Genomic DNA, 25,311 nt, shown 5'->3' with positions numbered 1-25,311 from the left:
GAACTGGGACACAGACACGAGCCCCCCCAGTTCAGCTTAGCCCTCAGCAGCTGGTCACACAGTTCTGAGCATTTCTTTACATGGGCACCTCCTGAACCTTCAAGCGCCACATGCACGACTGCCCTGGGACTGGTGTGGGACAAAACAACCCCTCCCTCACTGCCCACAGGCAAACATGACTGGTTTAGCCTTAAAACAGCACAGGGCGACTGAACATCAAGGGAGATTCTCCACGTGGTGCTGCTGCCAACACAGCACAGCCCCATGCACCCCTCACACCCAGCATCCCCACACTCAGGAAGGACCACGGGCTACCGTGTGGCAGCATTTCAAGAGTCATTCTTGCTCTCCTCTCACTGAGCAGCAATGCTGCCCTCCCTGCAGCACAGAGCCTGACGTGCCACCCAGCAGTGAATGGGGGCATCAGGGCAAGAACCATGCTTTGGCAAACTCCAGGGCCTGCTCTAACCTCCAAACACTATGGCTAGGATGCAGGCATTTTTCACATCTCTGCATTAAGTAGATTCTAATTTACAAGAGGCCATTCAAACCAGAATTTATCCATGGAGAAGCCTGCAGAAGTTTAAACCAAGAATTTCTAAACATCTGAGACCAATGTAGCCTTCTCATGTAGAGAACGGCTTGGCCTTACCCCTTGCTTGCTTTTCTTGGCAGTTTACCATCTGTGGCTCACGTTCCTCAGAACGAAGTTGTTTCTGCAGTTTTTGTGCAACTGAGTGCCTTTGTACATTTATGGTGTCAAGGCCCCATCTGGGATCTCCTCAGGACAGATTCCTGACTTGATAACATACCAGCTCTCCAAAGAAAGCAGTTTGAAGCTAACATCGACACAGCTGCTCTGACTTAGGAGCTTCATCAAATTCCCCTTGCAGGCTAAAAGAAAAAGCCCATGTTTGGTAACTCCATTCAGTCATCACCACCTCCTGCCCCAAAGCTCTCAATTGCTCTCACTTTGGTAGCTGGCAGATGGTGCTGGTTGTTGGGGTCCTTTTGTTTGTTTGTTTAAGCAAAAAGCTTTTCCTTAAAGAGAAAGCTTTGTAAGAGAACAAAGACATGTGTCACTTTCTCCTCCCAGGGGAAGTTTTACTGTTACACAGCAGCAGCACTGCTTCATTTGAGGTCTGTCTTCTCATGTTCTAGAGCAGAAAAAACTCACAAAGCCACGAGACAAGGAAATATCAGCGGACAAGACCCTCCAGCACTAAGGGAAAAAGCTGAGGCAAAGACATGTGGCCGCTTCTCTGCTAAATGAGAAGATGCTATCCCAAAGGACTCAATCTGACCTGCAACGCTGCTGAAGTACAGCAGATAAAACCAGAGGGGAGGATGATGAGGCATCTTCCACGTGAGGGGAACGCTGCCAAGTCCGTGCCTTGCCAACCCCAACCCCTCACTGTGGCACAGGTAAGACATTTCCCACCTTCTCCACCCCACTGCCAGAACCAGCCACATGGCAGAGCCCACTAAATAAAGCCTGGTATTGGCATCCACCCCAGCCTCAGCCAGCAGACAGGCAAAGCCCTTGGGAATTCTCTGCCTTTGGGAACGCTGAGTGCCCGGGGAGCCGTGGCAGCAGGGCCACACACGGAGGAGATGTCGAGGAAGGGGCAGCCCACAGCTGTGCCTGCCCTGCAGCACTCCTCCCTCCAAACCACGCTCCCTGGGGCACACACACACAGTGTCAGCTTGCCACGCTCCCTGGGGCACACACACACACACTGCCAGCTTGCCACGCTCCCCGGGGCACACACACACAGTGTCAGCTTGCCACGCTCCCTGGGGCACACACACATACACTTCCAGCTTGCCACGAGCACCGGGGCACACACACACACACAGAGTCAGCTTGCCACGCTCCCCAGGGCACACACACACAGTCAGCTTGCCACGCTCCCTGGGGCACACACACACACACTGCCAGCTTGCCACGCTCCTTGGGGCACACACACACACACTGCCAGCTTGCCACGAGCACCGGGGCACACACACACACACACACACTGCCAGCTTGCCATGCTCCCTGGGGCACACACACACAGTGTCGACTTGCCACACTCCCCGGGGCGCACACACACACACACACACACACACACACTGCCAGCTTGCCACTCTCCCCAGGGCACACACACACACCCACACACACACATTGCCATCTTGCCACGCTCCCTGGGGCACACACACACACACAGAGTCAGCTTGCCACGAGCACTGGGGCACACACACACACACACTGCCAGCTTGCCACGAGCACTGGGGCACACACACACACACACTGCCAGCTTGCCACGAGCACTGGGGCACACACACACACACACTGCCAGCTTGCCACGAGCACTGGGGCACACACACACCCACCCACACACACACATTGCCAGCTTGCCACGAGCACCGGCTGGCCTGCAAAGCTCAGGACACTCAGAGCAGCCCCAGGCAGGACACATGTGACAAAGAGCTGTCCCCAGCAGCCATGAGGCAGCATGGAGCCCTGCAGCAGCACTCACACCTGCTCCTCCTGTGCTCCAGGACATCATCCTTCCCTCTCCTCTTTCCTCAAGAGCTTTCCTAGAGCCCTGGCACAGCTGACTCAGTTTCACTGGGAGCAGGACAATGTTCATGCTGCAGCTCAGGGTTCTGTCAGTGCCCCCACACAGCACCCAGCCCACACCAAACCAATCTTACTAGGGAATTTTTTTTTTTTATCTCCTTCCCTTAAATACTCTGGAGTTCAGGCAGCTCATGCCACCCCAGAGCTACAGATAAAAGCAGTTCCTGTACCCATTTAACACCCAGAAGGAGGATTTTTCTTTTTGCTGTAAAAACCACTTAGTCTGCAAGAGAATTTTCTGACTGATGCCACAGACCAATTTACTTTATCCCAGGAGTTTCCAAAGCATTACCATTAAGGGCAGAGCAGTACAGAGTTAAAAGGGAATGGATGTTTTAGCAGTCCCTGGGAAAACACCATTAACAGTGGCACATTTTCCCCACCATGTGCTTGGAAACTATTATTTTTCAGCTATATTTTCTCACACTCAGCAGAGAGTATTTGGCCATTACCTGTAGCCCACATCCCATCTTTGTTAAGGACAAGTGCACTCATCCCCCAGCAATTATTCATGGAAACAGAGGCAGCTATAGCAGTTACTCACATGGAGTAACTCAGCGGAAGATTTCTTTGTTTCCCAGAGCAGTGCAGTAACTGAAAGTGAGTCAACACCTTGACATGAGCTCATTCTGCAAAGGCCACCAGCAAAGGAACCCAGTGACTGCAGTCTGGTACCAGACACTTACTCACTTTTATTCTGCAGGCATCACACAGCTTTGTCTGAAAGCAACTGGTGTCTGACTCGTGACTTGGCAGGGTAAGCTGTGGGTATGAGCTCCATCACACACCTGGAAACACAGAGGAGTAGGGCAGCCAGCCACAGACACCAGGTTTGGGAAGCTCACAGCTCAGGCAGGTCTGTCAGCTGTTCCTCACTGCTGAACTGCTGAGCTACTCTGCCAGTTAATGCACGTACAAGGCTCCTGCCACCACGAAGATAAGCTCAGCGCAGCTGAAATCATCTCACTGGTACTCCCTGCCAGCCCCAGTTAATCCTCACCCCTTGTCAACAGCAGCCCTGGGTGACTCCAGGCTCAGGAAGTACAAGTGTACTAAAGCCCAAAATTACAGCCACCACTTGCACTGGCCTCTCAGAGCCCATCAGATGCCAATTGCAGAGTGTGCAGAGGCACCAGCCACAAAATCCGAGCAAGACACAAACCTCAGAGAGCCACAGAACATACTCCAATCCACATCTTATGTTCTTCAAAAGCTACATTGTGACTTGGAGTATTATCTGTCAGCACTGTCTGCACTCAGTCCCAAACCCTGGCACAGTGTCCTCACTGGCTCATTAGCTTCAGATTTTAATTCCAGGAACTTAATGAATTCTTAATTAGCCCTCACAAGACAAGCAGACCTTGCAGACTGCTTTCACTTTTTCTGAGGAAAGGAAATGGGGTCCAGGGGAAAAAACCAGCCCAGCCACAGGAGAGCATCAAGCAGAGGCCATTCCCCACATCCAGCAGCAGCGAGTGACTGCACACAAACGCAGCACGTAGCAGCTGGCCAGTTCCTGGAACAGCAGCATCCAGCAGTTTACAAACAAGCTCCAAAGCACATTATAGTGCACTTCAGTGACCTCCAGAGCAGAGGAGAGAGGCTGCAAAGGCTGCTGCACTGCAACAACCCAGTACTCCCTGAGGAATACATTGCTGCAGCTCATCCCCTGCCTTTAAGGGGGGTGCAGAGCAAATTGCTGCTTTATGCATCCGTCAGCACCGCTGCTGAGAGCCTCGGCAGGGCCAGCACGGTGACACGGTGACAGGCAGGGAGGGACAGGGCAGCTCAGGGAAGATGCTCCTCCACATCTGCAAACAGCAGCACGGCTCTGTCGCATTCCTGGCTGTTCCCTTATTAGCTCACCACGGAAATATCCTTCCTTGCAGGCTGGGAGAGCCACTCTGACCATCCCATAGCCAGACCACTCTCACTGTAAGGCCCTGGAGGCGCTGCACAGTCTGGTCCTGGTGATGCAGCAGCCAACTTACACCAGCAAGACTGAGCTGGCTGTGCTACTGAGCTTTGCAACGCTGCATCTGGTGTAGAAATCAGATGTTAGAGGGGTGGGAAAGACACAGATTAGTCCTGGGACAAAAGGTTCATTGAGCCAGCCTGCATCGCTATCATGGGGAAAAAAAAAAAAAAAAAAAAAAAAAAGAGGTGATCCCTGTCCAAGGAGCAGCTCCCATTTTTACAATCATTTTGTAAACTTCCTTATCTCGAGCCACGGCTCAGACAATTGACAGTTTCTGAATCAGGCATGGCCACCAGGCACCTTGGCTGCCCACTTTAGCCAGGGAATAAGGACAAAACGCGGCATAGTCCAGCAGGAGGCTACAGCAAGACTGCCCTTATAACAGCACTCTAGGTCCTTCGGGTAGAGGATTATGTAAGCCCCCGTTGCATTCGCGGAGGTTTGTGCGGTAAGAAAAGAGACACGGCAACCAGACCTCGTAAGGTGTGCCGCGGAGCCCCCCGCGGCAAGCACAGCCCCTGAACGAGCAACCCCGCTGCCCTAGCGAGCCGGAGCGATCCGCACCGCGCATCGGCGTTTGCTCTCCGAACGCGCACACGGCACCGGGCTCCGGCAGCCGCTCCTCCCGCGGCATCCCGGGCGCGGCTGCGGAGCCCCGGGGCCCGTCAGCGACCCGGGGCCCATCAGCCCATCAGTGCCCCGGGGCCCATCAATGCCCCGGGGCCCCGGAGCCCATCAGCGCCCCGGGGCCCATCACCCCACCAGAGCCCCGGGGCCCCGGAGCCCATCAATGCTCCGGGGCCCATCACCCCATCAGCGCCCCGGAGCCCATCAATGCCCCGGGGCCCATCACCCCATCAGCGCCCCGGGGCCCCGGAGCCCATCAATGCCCCGGGGCCCATCAATGCCCCGGGACCCATCACCCCATCAGCGCCCCGGGGCCGCTCCCGCTGCCAGCGCCGGGCCCCGGCAGGGCTGCGGCCGGCGCTCGGCCTCGCCCCGGCTCCGCAGCTGGCACCGCCCGCGGGCCCGGCCCGGCCCCGCACCGCTCCGCGGGCACCGAGCGCACAGAGGCCGCGGAGCCGCCCCGCACCGCCCGCCCCCGGCTCCTACCGTGCCCGGGCTGCCCGCCGGACCATGGCCCGGCCCCGCGCCGCGCCGTGCCGTGCCGTGCCGTGCCCCGGGCAGGCCGAGCCCCGCGCCCGCTGCTCCCGGCGCGCCCAGCGGGGCCGGGCCGGCATCACATGGCTCAAATAGCGCCCGGCGCGGCCCCGCTCCGCCCCCGGCCCGGCCCGGGGCGCGGCCGCTCCGCCCGGGCAGCGCCGGCGGCGGGCGGGGCCGGGCCGGGAGCGGGGCCGAGCGGGGAGCGGCACCGGGGAGCGGGACCAGGGAGCGGCGGGGCCGGAAACGGAGCAGGGCCGGGCGGAGAGCGGGACCGGGGAGCGGCACCGGGGAGCGGCACCGGGGAGCGGCACCGGGGAGCGGCGGGGCCGGGCAGCGGCGGGGCCGGGAACGGAGAGCGGGACCGGGGAGCGCCGGGGCCGGGCCGGGAGCGGGGCCGGGCGGAGAGCGGGACCGGGGAGCGGGACCGGGGAGCGGCGGGCCCGGCAACGGCGGGGCCGGGAACGGAGCGGGGCCGGGAACAGAGAGCGGGACCGGGGAGTGGCAGGACCGGGAACGAAGAGCGGGACCGGGGAGCGGCGGGGCCGGGAACGGAGCGGGAGCGAGACCGGGAACGGAGCGGGGCCGGGAACAGAGAGCGGGACCGGGGAGTGGCAGGACCGGGAACGAAGAGCGGGACCGGGGAGCGGCGGGGCCGGGCCCGGAGCGCGGTCGAGCGGAGAGCGGGACCGGGGAGTGGTGGGGCCGGGAACGGAGCGGGGCCCCGGAACGGAGCGGGGCCGGGGACGGAGCGGGGCCGGGAACGGAGCGGGGCCGGGGACGGAGCGGGAGCGGGGCCGGGGACGGAGCGGGGCCGGGGACGGAGCGGGGCCGGGAACGGAGCGGGGCCGGGGACGGATTGGGGCCGGGGACGGAGCGGGAGCGGGGCCGGGGACGGAGCGGGAGCGGGGCCGGGGCGCTGCCGCCGGTGGAGGAGGCGATCGCGGGGCGCAGCGACAGCCCCTCCGCGGCGGCCCCTGTGCCCATCCCCGCCCCGCAGCCGGCTCCGTTCCCGTGTGAAATCTGCGCCGTTCCGTGCCGTTGTGCCACGCTGAAGATAGCGGCCAGCCCCGGGCGTGGCGCTGGGGATGCCCGCGCACCGTGCGGGCGCTCGGTAGCGGCTCCGTCCTCGCACCCACACACAGCCCCGCATTTCTTCACGTAAAGGGGGATCGGACACGGGAAGGTGTCCCCAGGGAGGTGGCGGAGTCTCCGTGCCTGGAGGTGTTCAGGGAGTGCGCTCGGTGCCGTGCTCCGGTTGACGTGGTGGTGTTGTGTCACAGGATGGACTCGGTGATCTCAGAGGTCTTTTCCAGCCTAACCGATTCTGTGATTCTGTGTTTTGTTTCAGCCACTCCTGGGAATGGTTTGCTTTTTAAAGACTCATTTGCTTACCGAAATAAACCAGGGAAGCACAATTCTGTTCATTTCAGTCCTCATTCCAAAACCAGCCCTTTGGACAAATCTGGCCCGGTAGTGCCCCTTTGAGATTATTAATTTTTCAGTGTTTCCAGACAAAAAGACTGGTTTGTAGCAATACTGCTCCAGCTGTAAAGCCGTGGATTGTCATAAATTCAGCAAGTCATATTGCATGGGATACCTCCAAGGACCACCTAGGAGCTGCAGGAAGTGGTGCGAGTGATTCAGGAGGTGGCAGCCTGCCACCTGAGTCAGTGTGGAATGAATGCCCCTGCATGCTGCTGCAGTTATTGTTTTTTGGGATTGGACATTAGCATGGGTCTTGACATTTTTCATCACTGATGGTCTTGGGGCACTCGTGAAAAAAGAGCACTGTTGACTCACTGATTTGTTGAGCATATTTTGATATCCGTGGGGAATAGTTCCTCTATGCCAGCCACTGTGGTCCTTCAAATAAAAAACCACATTCACATCAGAATAAATTTATTACTCTAGCTGACCAGAAACACCGTGGAGATTGTAGATACAGCACAAATATGTTCTTTCACACTCTGCAAAATAAAAATAGGAGAGTTTATGTCAAATAGATATTTGGGTAGCTTTTTCAAAACTGCTTTGCTTTGACCTGGCCCTGCTCATATTTAAGTTACTTTCCCCCACTAATTTCAGGGAGAAGTGAGGTGGAGGAGTGAGAGGAGCAGCAGGGAAGCTGGAGGAAACCAGACATGACAAGTGCTGAAGCAGAACTTCTCAGCTTTGTGGTGGCTTCTCGCCAGATGAGATCACAGCTCCTATGGAATCCTGTCTGCTTTTATTTCCTTAATATTTGACTTTCCCGCTTCCTCAAGAAGCAGGAATTGCTAATCCTCAGTCACTTGCTTTGAGCGCTGTCTCCATCTCAAACAGCAGCACAGAGGCAGAGGGGGGTGACTGACGGGGGCCAGTGTTTGTGGCCAGCAACGGGATCCCTCTAAGCCTTTTTGGAGAACTGACTGGGGATGGAGCCTGGATTAGCTGAGACTTTTCCAGCTCCCGTCCTTGTGAATTTATGCTAAGACTACTAAAAGGAAGGTGGGAGGAGGAATGGCTTGGCATGCCTGCTTTCTTGTGGTCAGCATTCTGCACTGTAGATTAGCTCTCGGGGTCTGGACGGCGATGAGCATCCACCTTCTGAAAACCCTTTTGAACGTCTGAAGCTGAATATTTAAATCCTTTGGACTCCCAGCATGGCCTGTGAGGCTGGAACAGCCTCTGTGGATGTGCTTTCTGCCGGAGGGACCCTGCCCTTGCAGCAGGCGGGCTGCAGCAGCAGAGGGGATCCTGTTGCTGTGCACAGCCGGGCAGGCAGAGAGCCCCGAGCCCTCTGAGCCCCGGGGAGGGCAGGGCAGAGGGAGAGCAGGAGAGCAGCCACTCCGCCCGGGAACGTGTCCCTGCTGCGGGCAGGCTGTGCCTGCGGGCACCGAGGGACACAATGCAACAGGGAGGGACAACGAGCGCCTCTAAGTGCGGCCACAAAGCCAAAGCACCCCCGTGTGCTGCAGGACAGAGGGGCTGTGAAAACAGCAGCCTGGCGAGGGAGAAACCCTGCCAAGCCTGCCCAGAGGACAATCGACAAACCCTCCCCAGCTGGAAGATGGGGTGGAAAAGGGAGTAAAAGAGAGTGGGATGGAGGAGAAAGAAGGGGCGTTCCCCAAGGGGCACTTCGCAGGAAAAAAAGTAGTTATCTTCATTTCAGTCCTTTCTTGAGAACTGAGATAGCACAGCCAGCACAGCACTTCACACACTGCATCACGAGTAAATGAGGCTGCTGAATGAAATGAAACCCTTAATAAAAAAAAAAAAAAAAAAAAAAAAAAAAAAAAAAAAAAAAAAAAAAAGTGGAATCCAGGTATTTTGCTTTACATTCACCTGGAGAGCAGAGTGATGTCTCCTCTCACGACTCCTTTGCCTTTCCTGTTTCAGGACAGGGTGCTGGATGTGAAGATGCCTTAAAGGATGGGATATATGTAACGGGAGCACTAGGATACAGAATTTACTCCCTGTCCTTTTTAGAGCAACACTCACAACCCCAGATGAGTGCTGAGTTACCCCTGAGGTACCTGTAGGTGACTGTCTCTCCATGTGATTTCTCCCTGAAATCACAGCGGTTTACTGGCTGACTCGAGTGCTGCCGATGCGGGAAAGGGGCCACTCCCCACATCCCTGCACTGGTGTCAGACCCAGCCGTGCTGGTCCGGGCCTCCGGAGAGGCTCCTCTGGCAGGACAGGGCTGGGGAAAGGCTCCCAGCAGCACGGGCAAGCAGCACCCTCTGCTGCTGGCAGAGCTGGCTCCAGAGCGGCTCTGGGCTGGCAGAGAGGAGCCGAGGAAAGGCACCCGCAGCGGTTCCTCCGCAAACGCGGGCTGCTCTGCGAGCCGGACACTGAGCAGGGTCAGCTCTGCGAGCCGGACACTGAGCAGGGTCAGCTCTGTGAGCCAGGGCTGCTCTGCGAGCCGGACACTGAGCAGGGTCAGCTCTGTGAGCCGGACACTGAGCAGGGTCAGCTCTGTGAGCCAGGGCTGCTCTGCGAGCCGGACACTGAGCAGGGTCAGCTCTGTGAGCTGGACACTCCGGCCATGGCCAGACAGGGCAGCTCTGTGTGCCGGACCCTCGGCTCCTGCAGGAAATCCTGTGCACAGAGAAATTCTGTGTGAGAGCAGGGCCAGCTCCCCACTGCAGGAGAGCCGGGGGCAGCGGCTGGCACGGAGCTCATCGCTGCAGCACCAGTGCCAGCCCTGCATTGCTGCAGCACCAGTGCCAGCCCTGCATTGCTGCAGTGTCCTGTGCCAGCCCTGCATTGCTGCAGTGCCCTGTGCCAGCCCCGCATTGCTGCAGCACCAGTGCCAGCCCTGCATTGCTGCAGCACCCTGTGCCAGCCCTGCATCACTGCAGAGCCCTTCCAGGTGCTTCCCTTCCAGAGAAACCAGCACGTGTGCATCAGCAGGAGTGCAGCAAGAAATCGTCTGATTGAATGCTGCCATGCTCCCCTGCCAGGAGAATGAGGTGTTGCCCCGGGGCTCTGGGATGGAGCTGCTGCTCCTCCTCCCCACCCTGCTGCCCTCTCCGTGGATGAAGGGCCAGGTGGGATTTTCCTTTGGCAATCAGCTGCAGGTCAGGACTCAGCTCTGGGACCTTCCACAGGGCCCTGCCAGCCCCGAGGCACAGCTCAGCTCGGCTGGAGTTCAGCTGCACCCTCGGAGCTCACAGCTGATGGCTCGGAGCCACGCAGGCAGCTCTGGGAACGCGGTGCTGTGAAGCAGCTCCGTGCTGTGCTGACAGTGCCCAGGGAAATGCAGCTGGCAGTAAATGTGGATCAGGGCAGGCTTGCCTGGCCTGGCCATTCCAGGACCCTCACAGCACTGGCCGATTCCATCTTCTCACCTTAAAAGGGCTTTGGCTGCTCCTTGCTTTGAAAAGTCCTGGCCTTGTCTGGATGAGACTCCAAAAAAAAAAAAAAAAAAGCAAGATTCAGAGTGAACATTTAATACTGCAGTGACATTGTGCACTTTGCACAACTAAAACCCTAAAACTTCACTCACCAGGACAGGGAAAGACCACCCATCTCCGGAAGAAATTAAAAGACACTTCTTGTTTAAAACTATTTATTTTTTATAAATATAATTCTCCATTCATTAAACATCATGAAAAGAATCACAAAACTTTACTCGTGGGGAAAAAAAAAAGATTTTACAATTTGATTTATAAAAGTTGAAGTGAAAAATGAGTTATTTCCAGTTTTCTGTAGTTTTCTGTAAAAAATAGTTTTCTGTAAAACATATAATCACACCATTGAATTGTAGGAATGCACTTGACATTAAAAAAATGGATAAAAATTAGTATCAATAATCACTTATGGGAGAAACAGACTCTAAGAATTACTCCATGGAGCTGCCTTTGCAAAGAAAGATTAATACAAGCTCTCAAGAAGGTGCACACCTTCTATTAATAACTTTCACAAAATAAAAATAGCCCTGCTTCCTTGGCCTACAGCCCAGTGGATTGCTACCATTCCTCCTCATCAGATTTGTTGCTCATTTAACCCTTCTTCCCATCCAGTCTCTCTCTTTCCAGTCATAAATTTTGTATATTCAAAAATATTTGGTTTTCATTTAGCAAATGCTAAGTATTAAAGAGTTTAACAGAAACTGTCTGTGTGGGAAAAAATATACTTCTGAAAAATCCCCCAAAGAACCCCGATAGCCCCATTCACCAAGGAAAACATGTGGAAACTTTTAATGGATTTTAATAAAATCTCTAATAAATTTTGGGGCGACCCACTAGATAGAGACTTCACAAATAAACCCTATTTTCAGCTGCAAAGAACAGTAGCTCCCTGGGAAAAACCCATGTGCCCATTTCAAAGTGCAAATAAACCTTTCAGTGTTTATTTCAAGAGGTGCCAGCCACATATTATCAAGCAAGTGTGCAAAAATAAGAAAACTCTAATGCCACAGTCACCTGTAAGACAGGAATAAACTCTGTTATTATAACAATATAGTTACTCTCTCGTAGGTCACTTTTTCACTAAAACTTGTTCCCTCACACCAAATACAAAAGAACTGGAATGAAGTTAACATGGGCATTTTTGTTTAAAAATAAAAGACTGCCCTGCTGGCTAAACCCACCCATTCCTCTGAGCACCAAGCTTTCCCTCAGTAATTATTGCACTGCTGGCAATAATTACTCAGCCTGTCCCCATTACTTCGAGAGCCCCCAGAGCAGTCTGTCTCCCCTCCCCACGCCCCATGGCACTGCCACCCCTCCAGGAACACAGCCAGGCACTGCCACCCCTCCATGAACACAGCCAGGCACTGCCACCCCTCCAGGAACACAGCCAGGCACTGCCACCCCTCCAGGAACACAGCCAGGCACTGCCACCCCTCCATGAACACAGCCAGGCACTGCCACCCCTCCAGGAACACAGCCAGGCACTGCCACCCCTCCATGAACACAGCCAGGCACTGCCACCCCTCCAGGAACACAGCCAGGCACTGCCACCCCTCCATGAACACAGCCAGGCACTGCCACCCCTCCTCGAACGCAGCCAGGCACTGCCACCCCTCCATGAACACAGCCAGGCACTGCCACCCCTCCATGAACACAGCCAGGCACTGCCACCCCTCCTCGAACGCAGCCAGGCACTGCCACCCCTCCATGAACACAGCCAGGCACTGCCACCCCTCCAGGAACACAGCCAGGCACTGCCACCCCTCCAGGAACACAGCCAGGCACTGCCACCCCTCCATGAACACAGCCAGGCACTGCTCACAGGCTCAGCCTCTGCTGCTGGGCACTTAGCAAAGGCTCAGCAGCGCAGCGAGCTGCCGGGGCAGGGTCAGCATTTAGGGCAGGATGGGCTGCACGGACAGGGTCACACAGCCGTGTGCACACCACCAGCACTGCCCCCAGACAACGACCCTGGCGCAGCCAGGCCGAGCAGGGCAGGGGATCAGTGTGGCACTGCTGCCTTTTAGCCTGAGAATTACGTAAAATTAGAGAGAATTTGGCAGGCGGTTGGTTTAACAAGTCTCCCCAAGTGCCTGTGAGGTAGTTGCATGCCAGTAAGCACAAAGGCCTGACAGGAAAACTGAGGCACTTCAAGGTGAAGTCGTTTGTCCAAAGTCTCAGTCAGAACCCAGAGCAGAGCCAGAAAGGCTCTTGGCTCCTCCTGAGCTCTGGCCACTGAGCCCAGCTCCCCCCAGGCTCACTTGCAGGGGTGCTGCAGGCCTGGGATCCCCCAGGAGGCTGGAGGCGTCAGGGATGAAGCTGCTGCTGGCAACGGAGGAACAAGGACATCGTGCAGGACAATCCAGGCTGTAAAGGCCACGCAGACAAGGCAGGGGGGACCCTGTGCAGGCATCACCCCAGCAGAGCTTCATAATCCACGTACCAGACCAGCTGGCCAGAGCTGGGGCTGACGCCCGAGATCGGCCACTTCCTGGGCTCGTGGCCCACCCTGCTGAGCAGCGTGGTGATGTCGTGCTTGCCCTTGCCCAAAACCAGCACGAACACCTGCCTGGCCCTGTTGATGAGGGGCAGGCTGAGGCTCATCCTCTGGTGAGGCTTGACGGGGCTCTCAGTCAGCACCACGGTGGCAGCCCCTTCCAGGCCGTTTTCGGAGCGGGGGAAGAGCGAGGCCGTGTGCCCGTCCGTGCCCACCCCCAGCAGCACCAGGTCGAAGCTGGCGTTGGCCACCAGGGCCACGATGTCCTTGGCGTAGAGCTCGGCGCCGCCGTCCTCCTCCACGCACAGGCGCCGGTTGAGGTGCACGGGCATGGGGTGGATGTTGAAGTAGGGCACCCTGACGTGCTGCAGCAGGTGCCTGTGCAGCCCCAGGAAGTTGGACTCGCTGTCGGTCAGGGGCACGCAGCGCTCGTCCACCAGCCACACGTGGCTCTGCTGCCAGGGGAAGCCGTGGTGGTGCCTGGCCAGGCGCTGGAACAGCCCCACGGGGCTGGAGCCGCCCGACAGCGCCAGGTGGAACTGCCCCGCGCGAGCCACGCTCCTCACCGCCGCCTCCTCCATGTCGGAGGCCAGCTGGGCAACCAGCTCCTCAGCCCAGGCCGAGACCAGGGGGCTCTGCCGAAATTTGGACTGGATGGCCCTGAAGTCGCTCGGCATCTGCCCGGCGGGGTTCAGCAGCTCCGCTGGCTCCGCCAGGGTGAACGCCACTCCCCCAGGCACCAGCTCGAAGTCCAGGAGCTGCTGGTTCTCCACGCCCCCGGGGTAGAGGCGCGGGGGCTGGCGGGACGTGCTGTCCAGCAGAGGGGTCCAGAAGGCCCAGGAGGCCAGCAGGCTCTCCGTGGTGATGAAGAAATCCTTCCTGCCGTGGTAGATGTTGGAGATGAGGACAGAATAGGCATCCCTCTCTCTCACAGGGCTGTACACGTGGAAATCAGACAGCGGCTGTCCGAAGACGTGCGGGTCTGAGCGAGGCCCCGCTTCTTTCCAGCTGTCTTTGGGCATGACAGGCTGGAAGAGGTTCCTGCTCACCAGCACCGCGGGGGTGTTGAGGGCACCGTGCCCGAAGTAGAAGATGATCTGCTTGGGTTTGCACTGGCTGTGCCCTGCATCCCTCAGAGTGCCACTCTGAGGGCAGTAGGCCCTGTTCTTGAAGAGGACGCGGGCGTAGCCCACCCGCTCATCCAGAGCCTTCCCGGAGGCGAGGAGGAACGGGACCCCTTCCCAGCGTGGGCTCTGGCTGTGGATCAGCACTCCTGCAATGACACACACCCCACCACACCTGAACAGCAGGCACTGCTGGGGCATCTCCATCACCCGCCCACTACTGGCCCTCCTCAGCTCCTTTGGTAGCCACTGCGTGTCTCTAGCTCCACATTCAGCCCTTCCATGCCTTCACTGCCTACCCAGAACTCGATGATCTGGGTCCCTTCCCACCCAGGCCATCCATGATTCTCACTCCCTCCAGCTCCCTGCTGTGCTCCCTCCCAGCTATCCCACTTGTTCAGCCTCCTCTCATCTTGCAGGAAACCAGTTTCTGAGCATGAGCATCATCTGGACAATTCTCTTCATGTTCACAGCATGGCTGGAGAGGGCCTCGTGGTTCACTCATGGCAGAGAACAAAGCTTTCCCCCTCAGCTGCAGAGAGCAGCTGAGTGTGTGGAAAGGCAAAGGAGCTTACAGGCCACTTCCAAAAACAACACAGAGATTTTATAGTAACGGGCCTTAGCTCTTACACTTCCCCTTCCCTGGATCACTGCTTAACTGACATGATAACAGCGTTATCTTGCCCAGCTCCCAGTTTCCACGTCAGTGGATGCCTGGGCACATCCCTGAGCCAGCAGTGAGCCCCAGAGCCATGGAGCTGGTACTGCAGGGCTCGCAGCTCCTGCTCTCCTCAGCTCTGACTGCTCCCCTGGCCAGGGCCCAGCCCAAACTCTCACCTGCAAAGGTTGGTGTGGTGCTGACGTAGCCCCGTGCCTCCTGCAGCTCCTCCTGCACCTGGCTGTCGTAGGCCTGGTACTGGCCCAGCACGGCACTGCTCCTCTGCAGCCCCCACAGGGACTGGAAGGCCTGCAGCTTGTGCTGCAGCACCTCCTGAGCACTGCTGACGTTGGCAGGGAGCTCCATGATGAGGAACATGAGGGCCTCGGTGAGGTGGTTCTGCAGCACGTCCCGGATCACCCCGTACTGCTCGTAGAAGCTGGTGCGGCCTGGGCAGGGCGAGGAGGCAAAATGCTGCTCAGGTGGCCTGGTTCCCCCGGCTGCATCACGGCGTGGGGCCAGGAGAGCACAGCTCCGAGCTCCTCTCCTCCCCACCCAGCAATTAACCTGAAGCAATCAAGCTCAGGGAAGCTGTGGCTGTCCTGTCACTGGATGTGTTGAGGGTCTGGTTGGACAGAGCTTTGGGAAACCTGTCCCAGTGAAAGCTGTCACTGCTTCTAGCAGGACCAGATGGTTTTCCTGTCCTCAGAAGGCTCTGGCTGAGCCATACCCTTGGGAGACAAAATTTCGTGCAAAGAGCCACGCTTCCCTTTCCCTGCCTGGCTTCTCATGCAGGTGGGAACAGTGGGAGAAGGACAGTGCACTTGTGGAGTGACTCAAGGCTGTGTGCCACCAGCAGCAGGCTGCACCACGACCACAAGCTTCCCCCACTGACTGATCATCTATCTCCCCCCAGTCCAAAGGCACATTCAGTAATGGGATCAATGCTGCAGACTTGCTGGGAGCCAGCCTGCCAGCTGAAGCTGAACAGGGGGAAAAAAGACATCAAGTGACAAATGACAAAGTTGTTCAGAGAGGGGAGGGCACAGGGAGAGGCTGGGGCTGTGCACAGACAATGCTGCTCTCCCTAAATCTCTCTGCAGTGCACCCCTCTCCCACACACAGGCTCAGGTGAGCTCTGGGCTGCCAAACCAAAGATGACCAGTCCAAGTCTGACCAAACTGCATTAACTGAGTCTGTGGTGGCTGAGGCAGGGAGGCAGAGGCGAAGCAAGTGGGAAGCAATGCTGCTGGTGCAGCAGCCAGGGCACCTGCCGTGGCAGCTTTGTGCTGAGCACTGCAGAGGGGATGCTGCAGCATTGCAGGCAGTGCAGCCGTGTCCTTCAGCAGGAGCCCCACGCTGCCTCTCTGGGCTGGGACTGTCCCTCTGCAGTGCTCTTCCTACCACAGAGAGGCGGGGAAAGGAACAGGCACACAAACCCAGGCTGAGCCAGGGACACAAACGTCCAGGCAGGAGATGCACGAGCACCTCCCAGAGAACAGCACCAAGGCACACTCAGGGTGAGCCTGGTGGCTGACAGGACAGCTGAAGTGGCCTTAGACTGCACCAATTCCAAATCTAGCGCTGTTTACCAAGAATTGGGATAGAAAGGTCAGCAATGCCCCCAGAGCTCTGCAGCAGAAAAAGGTGGGGAGCTCTGCCCCTGCTCCCAGATGAATTGCAAATGGATTTTTTTTCTCAGAGGCAGCAACACTACCTGGAAGTGAGTCAGCCTCCAGCACAGGAAGGGTAGGGCAATCCCTCTCTGTTTCCAGGGAGCAACACACCATCCACCTGTTCCTTCTGTACTTGTGTACCAGCACCACCTCAAGGGCCACCTCCCCACGATTAAGGAACCTGCCAGCTCTCCCTCGCTCACCCTGCACACTGCCTCACCAACCTTTAGCATCCACGGTCTCCTTCAAGACAACCTCCACTCTTTCCACATGATGGCGGTTCCAAATTGGGCCCAGAAACTGTCGGTTCTGATCCCGAAAAGGCAGGATATGGGCCACAGCCTGTGAGGGGAAAAGTTCAAAGACCCAATAAAAACTCAGCAGACTCCCACAGTGCCTCTGCCTCAGTGCCCCATCCAGCAGACAGGCAGCAGAGCAGAGTGGGTCAGAGAAGAGAAAAGCAGCAGGAGAGCCTGCAGTGATGCACAGTAGGGTCGCCAGTGGCTGTCCAGAGCAGACATTAAAGGTCTTTCTGAGGCATTTTGAGGTTTCATGTGAAAAGGCTGAACTACAAACTGCAGAGCACTCAGTTTATATCTGTCAGAGAACAAAGGGCTGAGTCAGACCATCCTGGGACTAGTGTAAGGTTCCAAAGTGCTGAAATACATCACTTCAGATGCTTACAGCACTAAAGCCATCTGCTCTTTTGGGGAGACAGAATAAGCCCCCAAAAACAAACCAGAAGAAATCCCCCCTCTCAGTGGAGATGCTCTGCTTGCAGCTGGACATGCAACTTCTGAGCAGAACCTGGCCACGTTGCCAGGGCTGGAACAGGCTGCTTTAAAGTGTGGCATCACACTCCTGAGAAACAAGGATGGCATGTCCTTGAACACACTCCCTCTGGGACAGTGCAGCTCCACATCCTGAGCTGTACCTGCAGCAGACAATCCTTCAGGGCAGGAAGAAACCTTCCCCTAAGCATCCCCCAGAAGTAACATCCCATCAGCTCCTTATCATATCAAATGAGGGAGTGCTTCCAGAAGCCATGGCTAAGCAGAGAGGCCTGTGTGGAATGAGATGTGGAGCTGGGAGAGGACAGGTGCTGCTTACTCAGCGAAACCAAAGCCCTGACCTTGGCGAGGAGGCCAGAGGAGTTCTGCATCTCTGCTCCAGGCACAGAGCCCAGCCTGCTCTGCAGAAGGGACCCTCATCACCCCAACAGGAGGAAGCCCTGCTTTGGTCTGCACATTTCCTCTGCTCTCCCAGGACAGAGAAACAGGACAGGATTCCAGGGGCAAATGCAGGCTCTGCATCACAAAGAGAGGCTCTGCATGGATTTGGGAGGGGAACAACGCCCTCACCAGGTGCAGACCCGACCACCAGGAGTCTCTGCATGGATTTGGGAGGGGAACAACGCTCTCACCAGGTGCAGACCCGACCACCAGGAGTCTCCCAGGCACCGAGCCCCTGAGGCTGGCAGGGGCCGCGCACTGCTCACCTGCTTGCCCAGGTAATGGTCCACCCGGTACATCTCCTCCTCCCTGAAGAAGCCTGCCAGCTCTGCAGCCAGCTGCTGGGCCGAGTGCAGGTCGTGGCCAAAGGGCTTCTCCAGCACCACGCGCAGCCAGGCTCCGGCGCGGGGCCGGCAGCTGCTGTTGATGTGCCCGGCGATCTCCGTGTAGGCAAACGGTGGCACGGAGAAGTAGAAGATCCTGCCAGCCTCCTTCAGCCCCTCCTGGCGAAGCAGGGTCTCGATCTCTCTGTTCAGGGCTGCGTAGTTCTCGGCAGTCCTCAGCTGGTGGTACTGGCTCAGCTTCAGGAACTGGTCCTTGAGCACGGCACACCTGTTGGGAGCCTCGTCGGGGGGACAGGACAGCTTCTTCAGCACGTCAAACATCAGCCTCTGCCCCGGCTCCAGGGCTGCCAGGGCAGCCCCGTGGAATGTGAAGCTGTGGCCACTGCTCACTTGGTCCATGTAGAGCTGGAACAGACCCTGCCACAAATACTTCTTGGCCAAATCCCCCGTGGCTCCCAGCAAGACCACGGAGATGTGGCCCTGGGACGCTCCAGCTGGGGATGGGAGGGCTCCCACGAACAACACCGTGCACAGGACCCTTCCCAGCATCTTGGGGAGAAGAGGCAGAGCCAGGAACACTGGAGGTCAGGAATAAAAACATAAATCATTCCATGTCATAGCACTGCAAAACACAACACAAGGTACCTGCTTTCCCCAGGAGAGCCAGGGGCTTCTGCCTGGATCCTCCACCCAACAGCCTCTCCTCCCCTCCATGATCTGAATCAAGGCAGTAATTTGGGTTCTTGACAAACCTGCAGCCTCCTTCTGCACACCAGAAGTGGAAGGCAGTGTGTGCTGAAGGCCCTTGGGCAGCACTGTTCCCACAGCTGAGGGGGTGTCAGTGCCTTAGCACAGGGAAACTGAAAGCCATTTTCATCCAAATCTCAGAGCTGGCCACCAAGGAGCACACGTGCCTGCACACTGAGCACACGTGCCTGCACACTGAATCCTGCTTCCAATGTCCTGTTTGGGACTGTGCTCAGGCACTGCTGGGCTGCCTTGGCATGGCTTCATGTCAATATTGTCAGAGCAGCTCAGGGACAAACACAACCACTGGCAGCCCCAGGCTCTTCTTCCTTCACGTGATGGCTCCTGTGCACCTGAACTGGGTTCTAATGGCTGCTGGGAGACTGGTGTATAAAACAACTCAGGGAAGAACTTCAGTCCTCAGACTGATGTGAGCCAGTCTAGATGCTGCCTCATGGTGGCTGTGTCTGTGGCCAGGTGACAACCTGGGGTTTGTGTTCTGCCTCCTGCAACCTCCACCACTGAAGAGCAGGTCCTGTTCTGGCCTTCTCCACTCAGTGCCCCTTCAAACCACTGCAGCCAGGCCAGAAAGTCCCTTTGCTCACGCTTATTTATTCAAAAGAAAGCTGTTTTTAAGAGAAAAGACACGTTTAGCACTTAGCTGAGGAACGCAGCAATGACTTTGCATCTCAAGAGCTGTAATGACACTGAAGAGGGGTTTAGTCACTCCTGTATGGGTGACTAAACCACTGTGCTGCTCTCATTACACCAGGTATTATTTCAGCAGCTCTCACACTGGCTATCTCCTTCCCTTAATGTCATTTCATAAGCTGTGTTTAGTTGGGCCAGAGCCTTCACAGCACACAATGTTACTTACTTCTTTAAAAACCTTGAGCTCTGGCCAATAAATGGTGATAACTAAACAATTCCAAGGAACATCTGGATATCTCTCCCTGTCTGCAGCTTGAACTGGTCTGTAGAAATCTTGTGTTTGTCTCCAGCAGACTCACCTGTAACACAGGAGCTTTGGAGACCACAAAAGCAGCTGGAGGTTTTTGTCCTGCCCAGCCTCTCCCAGCGCAGATCCCGCTCCTCCCGTGCCTGGGTGTCTCTGATCAGTGGTCAGGTGTGCAGAGCAGATAAGGCAGGTTGTTCCCTTCCTGGAAAACGGGAGGAAAGACCCAATTACAACAGAGAAAAAACCAAAAGTGCCCGAGCCAGCAACGTCCCAGCACGTCCGTGCTCGCAGTCCTGCCCCGCTGGCCGTGCTGGAGCCTTTGGCTGCTGCTTGTGAGCAGGTAAAACACAGGCACGTGTGGCAGCTGCTGCTCCCAGACAGCTACAGCGAGCTGTGATGCAGCCTGTACGTTTAACTCCTCTCTCCCCAGCCCTCTGCCGTGGCTGTCTCCCCTCCCTCCCTTCTCTCCTCGCTGTTTGAGCTCCGTGGACCCACTGAAGGAACCCAGCAGCACTGGCAGCTGCAAGGGGCACTGCTGAGGTTCCACCTGCAGAATAAATGATTCTCTGGTTTCCCTTCCCCTGCTGTGGGGTTATAACACAGATGACAAAGTTCCTCAGTGCAATAAAGGGGTATTTACACTTCCTGAGCAACCTTTGTTCCAGGAACCAGGGGCACTGACACAGCCCTGCTGTGCTGCAGCCAAGGGGCAGGTGCCCAGTGAGGAATGGAAGGCTCTGGGTGGGCCACGCTGCTCCAGACTCATGGAAAAAAGGGAATTAGCCAGGGAACTTCCTGGCAGATTCAGCCACAGTCACGTGTGTTCCCAAACCAACGGAAGGGCAGTTTCACAACCCTCCCAATTGCAAAATATTGAGCTCCCGTGCACAGAATAAGCTCAGCAAACCCAGCAGTGTTTGTTTACTGCTTTCATGTCAGCTAATCACCACTGCTCCCATTAAAAAATAATACTCCAAAAATCCCCCTGCCAGGCAGAACAAAGTTACTCAGTCAGGTTTCAGGAAAAGACTCGTGGGCCTGATCCACATAAAACACGTGAGAGCTTGGCCCAGCAGCCAGGCTGTGCACTCCCCTGCACTGCCACTGCAGCTCCTGTTCACAGGAGCTCATTTCAGGTCTCTGTGGAACAAATGCAAAAGGTACTTTTTGTTACCCTTGTATCCCCACTGAAAAAATAATTACCAGGTGCACAGCCAAAAGAGCTGGACTGTGATGGTCCTTGTGGGTCCCTTCCAGATGAGGATATTCTACGATTCTGTGGAAAATGCAGCATGGCCTGGGGTTCCCACAGGGCTCCACACAAGTAACACACGAAGGAAAGGGCTCTGAGATTCTCTGAGGACTGGGGAAACCCTACTGGTGTTCTGTACTGGCAAACACCAGGGCAGGAATGACCTCACCATCAGCTTCTGGAGAAGTCTGAGGCTTAATGAGGAGACTCACATTAAAGGCAAGCTGAGAGGTGCACGAATTCGTGTCTGGCCCTTCTGGCTCTGACTCAGCCTCACTCCGTGTGCTCTGGCCCCAGCATCGTGACAGCAGCCGCTTCCAAAACCCTGGGAAAGCAGGACAGGGGCACCGTGAGGAAAGCAGCCCAGTGCGTGGGCAGCGCACGGAACCCGGGGGATGAGCTCATGGATGGCAGGGATGAGCTCACGGGGGGCAGGGCTGAGCCCACCTGTGACAGGGATGAGCTCACGGGGGGCAGGGATGAGCCCACCTGTGACAGGGATGAGCCCACCTGTGACAGGGATGAGCTCACGGGTGGCAGGGCTGAGCTCATGGATGGCAGGGTTGAGCTCCCCGGGGGCCGGGAGCATCCCCGCTCCATCCCGCATCCCTCCATCCATCCCGACCCCTCCATCCATCCCGACCCCTCCATCCATCCTGACCCCTCCATCCCGATCCCCCCTCCATCCATCCCGACCCCTCCATCCATCCCGATCCCCCCTCCATCCATCCCGCATCCTTCCATCCATCCCGATCCCCCTCCATCCATCCCGACCCCTCCATCCCGCATTCCAGCCGCCCACGCGGTGCCGGAGCGGGGAGGCCGGTGCGCGGTGCCTCAAGGCATGTCCGGCTGACCGCCATGCCCGGGCTGACCCCTCCCCGGCCCCAAGTGACCCCTCCGGCCCCAAGTGACCCCTCCGGCCCCGGGCTGAGCCCCCCGGCCCGGCCCCGCCGCCCCCCGCTCACCGCACCGCGCCGGCGGGCCCGACACAGCGCCCGCCCCGCGCCCGCCCCGCGCAGACTCTGTGGTTGGCGGCGGCTCGCGGCCGGCGCCGGCGCTCGGGCGGGAGGAAAAACCCGCAGGGCTGAGTGGCTCCGGGGACACGGGGACACGGAACGCCCCGGGGGACACATGGACCCCGCCCAGCATCGGCGCTGGGAACGCTCGCTTTGCCTGTTCAGGGCAGTGCAAGCCCCAGCCCAGAGCCACAGCTGGGTCTGGTCTGCAGCGGCAGCGCCACAGGGCAGCAAAGCCCCACTGCAGCAAACTCACTTTTGTACATCGTTTCCCCCACTCCTGAACTAAGAACCCCCTGCTGTGGAACAGATTTCCACTGCAGTGCCCAAACACAGCCTCTGCCCCGGGTTTATAGAGGCTCTGAATTGATAAGCTGCTCTCCAGCTTAATGCTTCCTCCTCTGAAACACCATCTTTAAACACCACCCAGAACAGCTCTTTTTCCTACAGAGCTTTTTATTTGCTTGTAGAACATCTGTCTCCTTAATGTCCCTTTCCTTGCTAGCTGCCTTTTATTCCTTTATTGCCGTCACATGTCTCATCTGTCACACTGGACCTTTTTCCCTTAAAGGCACACGCAGCTGAGGAAGTCTGAAAAGGCTTTGACAAAAGCACATTCTGATCCAAACCATCATCCTCACAAAATCTTACTTGCCCCAAATTATGAGATGTTACAGCTCCTTAATGAAACAGCTGAGATATTTTTAACATGGTCAAAAAACCTATTTTATCTTCTGACCTTCAGCTCAGAAATAGCTGCACTATTTTTTTTTCCAGTTTTCAAAAAAAAATGACTGCATAAAGCAAACCACCCCTACAATTTCAGCCTCAATATTTAAAGTTTGGCATCATCTAACTAGCTGAAAACGTGGTCTCTCAACAGAAGATACTAAAGACTGCTACTACTCCCAACTTCCTGCTCTGTCTATAATAAAAACAACAAACTTAAGTGACCAGAGGCTGTGTTTTGTCATTGCAGTGGAAATCTGTTCCACAGCAGGGGGTTCTTAGTTCAGGAGTGGGGGAAACGATGTACAAAAGTGAGTTTGCTGCAGTGGGGCTTTGCTGCCCTGTGGTGCTGCAGCTGCAGACCAGACCCAGCTGTGGAGAGGTGGCACTGCTCTGAAGAGGCAAAGTGAGCTTCAGTAGGGCAAGGTTTTGGTGAGGCAGCCTTAGAGGAAACTTGCCTGTCACCTGCCAAGTTGATCAGTCTCTGCAAAGGAGTTTAGTGCCAATAAACTGGAGATGTGGCTGTAAATGACAGAGTAATTTCTGGGATGCTTCAATTCCTTGGCTCTCTCGTGTTCCATGAGCTGGGAGCCCTGCATGCTGCTGCTGCAGAGCTGCAGGAGCTGGGCAGGGGCTGTGCTGGGGATGAGCTTCCAGGAAAGCTCTCGAGTTCTGGGCTATCACGTTCACATGGCTTTGGCTAAGGCTGTTGACTTCTGCTGAGAAGCAATGAAGAACAGCTGGACAGCAGCTGGGGGTCTTAGAAAATAAAATTACTGTCTTGTGGCATCTTGAAAGCCAGACTGCAGAAATGGTAACAGCAGTTCCTGAGCTGGTGTGGGGCAGAATAAGAAAGAGGGGCTTTGTTATGGCTGCTGGGACAGCTGAGGGACTCACCTGCTGAACAAATTCTGCTTTGTGGCCAGGTGTGCTCAGCCTGACACACAGAAACCTCCAGTCCAGTTTAGGAAGTTTAGATTTAAATACTTTGGCCTGTTTGGTATTAAGCAATGCCACTTCTATGCATCCAAACCACGTTTGGGGGCTGGAAAGCTGATCCACACAGGAGCAGCATTCCCCTGCTCTGGGCTCCTGCCGGGCCAGCTCAGCTCTTAAAGAGCTTAGCATCAGAGTGCAGCTGAGACACTCCAAGGTGAGAGAGTATTAGAGTAATGCTGCCTCTTAACAGCTTCTGTTTCTATTGTTTGTTGGCTTTCCTCTCCAGACTGTGGCTTTTAAACGACAAAAACCTCGCCCAGGGAATGCCACTCGGGTGTGCAGCTGGGCTGGGCAGTGGACACACCTGCCTTGCTGGGAGGATGGCACGGCTGGCTGCTGCCAGCCCCTCTCTGCTGCTTCCCCAGCCACTCCTGGGACTGAAGCACGGCTTGGTGCCAGGCAAAGCCCTGTCACCGGGACCAGGGCAGCCCTGGGGGTGCACTCTGGCACCCTGCAGCGCCCAGGGTGCAGCTGAAAACTCCGTAAAAGCAGGGGGAAAGGAGCTGGGGAGGAGAGCTCTGCTTGGATCAAACAGAACTGATCAATCGAGTAAGCTGTGCCTGCATTCTGCCTTCTGTTCTAAGGAAGGGATGCTCTCATCAGCTTGATCAGCAGATTAAAGATTGAATGCTGGCATCTTCCCCAGGTGTTCTGCACTGGGACAAGCTGCCTTCTGTCTCTTCCTCAGTCTAGAACTAAATGAGGATGGAAATGGAGGTTATGGGCTAAACATGCTGTTTCTTCATTGTAAAATGGGGAAACATGATGTTCCTCTTGTGCATGGGGGCAGAGCCAGGCAGCTTTGCTGAGCCAAAGACATTCCTGTGCCTCCTGAGGGCTCCTGGTGCATTAACCAAAAGAGGGACTTGCACCTGTCCTAGCTGAGAAAAAATAATCATAAAGCAATGGCTGATTCCCCCTGTTGTAGACATAAATGTGCAGGGGTGGGCTGAAATCTGTCTGCTCAAGGAGCAGAGGTAGCTCTCGGGTCAAGGGGCTGCCTCCTCTCTGCCTGTGGTGTTAAGAAAAACCATCCTTGTTGCTTCCCTGGCATGGACTGCCCTCAGTGTGATCCAGACTGATTCAGAGCATCAGCAGCATTGGGTCTGTTCATTTACTTCAGAAAGAAGCCCAGGGTGGGTACCTGGTGTTGCTGCCTGGCTGGCACTGGCAGCTTTTGACAGCAATTACTTTTCCTGGCTTGTGACATGAGGTAGACACAAGACAGGCATGTAGGAAGTGCTGCCATCGTTAACTGAAGTTTCCCCGAATGCACTTGGTTGGGGTTTGATAGTTGCTGTGTCCTAGATAAATACTGGCTGATGAAGGATGGCACCCTGAGCCTTTGAACTCCCAACGGGCTCTGCTGTGCTGGATTTCAGTTTCCTGACCAATACTGCAGCACAG

At 56.3% G+C, this 25,311-nt stretch overlaps 2 protein-coding genes across 4 annotated transcripts; one reads left to right on the top strand and one right to left on the bottom strand.

Moving 5' to 3' along the window:
* The first annotated feature begins 110 nt into the window (after positions 1–110).
* Positions 111–5,861, top strand: LOC128818173 (proline-rich proteoglycan 2-like). The gene is made up of 2 exons (XM_053997262.1): positions 111–132; positions 5,221–5,861. The coding sequence occupies exons 1-2, from the start codon at positions 111–113 to the stop codon at positions 5,859–5,861; spliced, it is 663 nt and encodes a 220-aa protein (XP_053853237.1).
* Positions 5,862–12,379: 6,518 nt separating this feature from the next.
* Positions 12,380–22,155, bottom strand: H6PD (hexose-6-phosphate dehydrogenase/glucose 1-dehydrogenase). 3 transcript variants are annotated; one of them, XM_053997711.1, is made up of 7 exons: positions 22,126–22,155; positions 21,370–21,482; positions 19,958–20,107; positions 18,123–18,778; positions 16,849–16,966; positions 15,128–15,397; positions 12,380–14,439 (listed from the first exon to the last, which is right to left on the bottom strand). In XM_053997711.1, exons 4-7 carry the CDS (start codon positions 18,747–18,749, stop codon positions 13,082–13,084), a joined length of 2,373 nt encoding a protein of 790 aa, XP_053853686.1. In that variant the 5' UTR covers positions 18,750–18,778; positions 19,958–20,107; positions 21,370–21,482; positions 22,126–22,155; the 3' UTR covers positions 12,380–13,081. The 3 variants fall into 3 exon arrangements, with proteins under 3 accessions (XP_053853686.1, XP_053853685.1, XP_053853687.1); XM_053997710.1 differs by lacking the exon at positions 22,126–22,155 and adding an exon at positions 21,647–21,704 and having other exon boundaries at positions 21,370–21,604; XM_053997712.1 differs by lacking the exons at positions 21,370–21,482; positions 22,126–22,155 and adding an exon at positions 20,401–20,474.
* Positions 22,156–25,311: the final 3,156 nt, after the last annotated feature.

The sequence above is a fragment of the Vidua macroura genome, chromosome 23 (genome assembly GCF_024509145.1).
Source record: "Vidua macroura isolate BioBank_ID:100142 chromosome 23, ASM2450914v1, whole genome shotgun sequence".
NCBI lineage: Eukaryota > Metazoa > Chordata > Aves > Passeriformes > Viduidae > Vidua > Vidua macroura.
The sequence above is the reverse complement of the archived record's forward strand: the minus strand, read 5'-3'. Positions and strand labels throughout refer to the sequence as shown.